The 4,808-nt window shown below is 47.2% G+C and overlaps 1 protein-coding gene across 1 annotated transcript; it reads left to right on the forward strand.

Moving 5' to 3' along the window:
• Window positions 1-670: 670 nt before the first annotated feature.
• LOC129752268 (uncharacterized) lies at window positions 671-3,889 on the forward strand. The gene has a single exon (XM_055748055.1). The coding sequence runs from the start codon at window positions 671-673 to the stop codon at window positions 3,887-3,889; it is 3,219 nt and encodes a 1,072-aa protein (XP_055604030.1).
• Window positions 3,890-4,808: the final 919 nt, after the last annotated feature.

Here is a 4,808-nt window from a genome sequence, read left to right on the forward strand (position 1 = left end):
TATCGGGAATGTCAACCAAATTGAGGAAAGCAGCGTTCGTAAACATCGGATCTAGGCATTCCAACCTGCAGATGACTCTGGAGTGTGCCATTCTGGACAAGATCTCCGATCAGTTACCCCATCGTCAGTTCGACATCGACCGTTGGAAGTTGAATACCAGCATACCATTGGCAGACGAGCATTTCAACAAACCAGCCTCTATTGACCTGCTCATCGGTGCCGGGGTGTTTTATCAGCTTTTGGAAGGCGGGCGCATTTCGTAGGGTCCAAGCAAGCCAGTGTTGCAGCAGACAGTTCTAGGTTGGGTCGTCGCAGGAGAATGCCGCACCGAAGCTGCCAGCAACAAGCCCTCGTTGTGTCTCATGACTTCTCTGTCTGATGACGAAGCAGAACCTGAACCAACAGTGAACCAACTTGTCTCTCGATTCTGGGAACTGGAAACCCTCGTGCCGCAGCGCCACCTCTCAGTGGAAGAGCGGTTGTGTGAGGACCACTACAGACAGCACACCACCAGGGACCATACTGGGCGGTACGTCGTAAAACTCCCGTTCAAGCGAGATCCAGTCGAGATTGCGGAGACCGGGTACCAGGCATTAAAGCAGTTTGATCTTCTGAAAAAACGGCTGAACAAGGATCCAAACGGCTGAACAAGGATCCAGAACGTCAGAAGATGTACGAAGAATACATCAACAATTTTATCATAGCGGGTCACATAAGCAGAGCAGAGCCATCTACGAAACAGCAACGCACGATATTCCTGCCTCACCATTGCGTGCTGAAGGAGGACAGCACTACGACGAAACTTCGAGTGGTTTTTAACGGGTCGATGAAATCCAGCAACGGAGTGACGCTCAACGACTTGCTGATGACAGGGCCGGTCGTGCAGAAGTCTCTTTACTGCATTCTTCTCAATTTCCGAACCCATCGAGTTGCATTAACCGGAGATATCGAGAAAATGTATCTGCAGGTTAGAGTGTCACCAGAGGATAGCGATCGGATTCGTATGATCTGGCAAGAGCCGGGTCGAAAGGTGGCTGAGTACCGGATGAACACAGTCACGTTTGGTTTAGCATGCGCACCTTTTCTGGCAACACGCACCCTTAAACAACTTTTCATCGATGAGGGCAACGAGTTTCCGATAGCGAAGGAATCGGAAAATGACATCTACGTCGACGACTGCTTGACCGGTGCTGACACCGTCGAGGAAGCCATCGAGAAACGGATGCAACTGACTAGACTCCTACAGAAAGGCGGATTTCCCATTCGCAAGTGGGCCTCAAATGAATCTTCAGTGCTGCGAGCTGTTCCACCCAACGACCGAGCAAGTGAGTTGGCCTTAGACCTCGAACCCGACCCAACAATCAAGACGCTTGGGCTAAAATGGCAGTGTCGCAGTGATTTGTTCGTGTTTGTGGCGAATTGTGATCCCTTCCAAGCCGTATTCACCAAACGACAAGTGCTCTCAACGATAGCGAAGATATTTGATCCTCTAGGATTGATCGGACCCGTCGTAACTATTGCAAAGGTCTTCATGCAGGAGATATGGAAGATTGCCAGTGACTGGTCAGACCCGCTACCGGCCTCTTTCAACCAACGATGGAGGACGTACCTGACCCATCTACGAGAAGTCTGGAGAATTAAGGTGCCTAGGAGAAGCATCTCGATCGACAAACCCACACGCATCTATCTACACGGTTTCTGTGACGCGTCGGAGCTCGCATATGGGGCGGTAATCTACTTACGCGCCATTGACAAGTATGGTAACACCAGTTCGCGCCTTCTGTGCTCGAAGTCAAAGGTTTGTCCGATCAATCGCCCAACGATTCCTCGCAGCGAATTGTGCGCTGCCGCACTATTAGCAGAATTGATAAAGACGGTCAAGCAGAATCTTCGCCTAGAGATCAACCAAACCTTAGCCTTCAGTGATTCGATGACGACTTTAGCGTGGATAGCGGGTGACCCATCAAGATGGAAGACGTTCGTAGCAAATCGCGTGGTGCAGATCAACGAGATTCTTCCTGCAATCAACTGGAGGCACGTACGCACCCATCAGAATCCAGCCGATCTCTTAAGTCGAGGTGCAGCTCCCGTGTCACTTGCTGAAAATCATCTGTGGTGGTCGGGTCCGGACTGGGAACCTGAAAGTTTACGAGAGCCGCAAGAAGTTCATCTTGCGCCAAAGGAGAAGGAGGCGATGGACAACGAGAAGCGCAGGTCAGCAGAGGTGGCTTCTTACTACATGGTAGCTAGCGATCTTCTAGATGACATCATAGCGAGGTATTCATCTTATCGAACTATGGTCAGAGTTACATCCTGGATGATCCGTTTCGTCGTCAACATTCAACTCCCCCGAGAACACCGAAACACAGGTCCTTTATCAGTGGGTGACTATGAGGCAGGTGAAAGAATGCTCGTCCGATATTCACAACATCAGGCGTTCGACGCTGAAATCACGGCACTTCAACCAGTGCTTCAACAAGGCGAACCCTTGCCGCATAAGAGTAAACTGTGGCCATTAACACCATTTCTGGATGGCGGACTCCTCAGGGTGGGCGGCAGGTTGGCGAGGGCGGATATGATCTACGAGTCGAAACACCCTTGGATCCTACCCGCAGGTTGTCGTTTAGCGAAGGTTTTGTTTCATCAAGAACACGTGAAGAATCATCACATCGGAGCACAAGCACTACTGGCGTTCACTCGGCGACGATTTTGGGTTCCAAACGGAAGGAATTTGGCACGCAATACTGTTTGGAGCTGCATTCCGTGCTATCGAAAGAGCCCAGAGCGTGGTTTGACTCAGCCAATCATGGGACAGCTTCCACCAGAACGAGTGAATCAGGCCCCCCCATTTTTCATCAGCGGAGTCGATTACGGTGGCCCCATCACATTGGTCGATCGTCGCGGCAGAGGCGCAACATCAACGAAAGGGTACATCGCTATATTTGTATGCTACGCAACAAGAGCCGTTCACATCGAAGCGGTTACGAAACTCACAACTACCGCGTGTCTCGCAGCGTTGAGGCGTTTCATCGGGCGTAGAGGAGCAGTTGGACATCTCTATAGCGACAATGGTACAAATTTCCAAGGAGCATCGCGAGAAATGCGGGCATGGTACAAAAAAATCCAATCGGATGATCACAATCAGCGAGTCGCTAATTTCCTGTCGGCTGGAGGCACACAGTGGCATTTCAACGTTCCCGGAGTCCCTCATCTAGGCGGCCTGTGGGAAGCGGCGATAAAAACCGCAAAACACCACCTCAACATCGTGACCGGAAACGCGCGCTTAACCTTCGAAGAATTTACCACTTTGTTGATCGAAATTGAGGCAATCATGAACTCAAGACCAATTTCTCCATGCTCAAATGATCCAAACGATCTTCAAGCCTTGACACCGGGTCATTTGCTGATTGGACGACCCATCAAGGAGCAGAATGAAAACGGAAATTATCTTCCCAATCCAGATGTCCCCTACGACTTAAGATTCCGGTACATAATGGAGCTGAAGAACCATTTCTGGGAACGTTGGCACAGGGAATATATTCCCGAACTCCAAATCAAAGGAAAATGGCAAAAACCTTCGAACGAGATTATTCCCGGGGATCTAGTTCTCATCAGATCCAAAAATTTACTTTCAACCCAGTGGAGATTAGGTCGGGTGCTGAAGTTGCACGATAGTCCGGATGGTCATCCCAGGTTAGCAACAGTAAGGGTCCAGTCCGGAGAAATAACTCAAACCATACACAACATAAGTAAGCTTCCAACAACCGAACGGGAAAATTCATTAAGAATTTTGGTGGGCGGAATGTTGCGGCCTCAACCCACTGCCGGGGCACCATATCGTGCCGCACCAGCCTCTGAAAGCATACCTTGGGGAGGCTGCAAACCGTGATACCACCACACATCAAAATAGCACCAAAACCTACCTTTTTTTTGCATTTTTTGCCTATTCCTTCTAGGTAGGCCCACCCTAGCATTAAGCATAGTCATGTAAGCTAAAATAAACAAAAAAAACATGTTAAACACAAGAATTTAGGAATGAAAAATTGTTAGACTTACCGGTGATTCCAAAACATTAAGCGATTTGTTTACATGTTGGGGCACGTTCATATTCATTCCAATCTGACAGCATAAGAAAGAACGTGCTCACAGTAGGGAAATCCGGGGTGCCAATAAAACGGGAAAGTGGGATCTCAGCTCCACTCACTTTTCACGCGGTGAAGTAAGCGTCGCGAAGCTTCGAGATTGAATAGGTAGAAAGGGGATCTCATCAGACCCTATAGTTTCAAAAGAAAGGAGACCCAGCACCTTTAGAGTCTGGACGACCGAACTGAGACCTAGAACGTAGAGTCTGGACGAAAATGAATATAAAAGGCCAGAAAATGAAATGTAATGCATCAGTTCAAAATAAATCAAGTTAGTGAAAACAGCAAAGGTAACCAGCTTATCTCAAAAACAATTCCGAAACCTCAGAAGTCCTAAATAAATCATCTCTTCAACCCCTGCGGTAACAGTCATTTTTGTCATTTTTGTCATTTTTGTCATTTTTGTCATTTTTGTCATTTTTGTCATTTTTGTCATTTTTGTCATTTTTGTCATTTTTGTCATTTTTGTCATTTTTGTCATTTTTGTCATTTTTGTCATTTTTGTCATTTTTGTCATTTTTGTCATTTTTGTCATTTTTGTCATTTTTGTCATTTTTGTCATTTTTGTCATTTTTGTCATTTTTGTCATTTTTGTCATTTTTGTCATTTTTGTCATTTTTGTCATTTTTGTCATTTTTGTCATTTTTGTCATTTTTGTCATTTTTG

This window comes from Uranotaenia lowii, chromosome 3, assembly GCF_029784155.1.
Source record: "Uranotaenia lowii strain MFRU-FL chromosome 3, ASM2978415v1, whole genome shotgun sequence".
Taxonomy (NCBI): Eukaryota; Metazoa; Arthropoda; class Insecta; order Diptera; family Culicidae; genus Uranotaenia; species Uranotaenia lowii.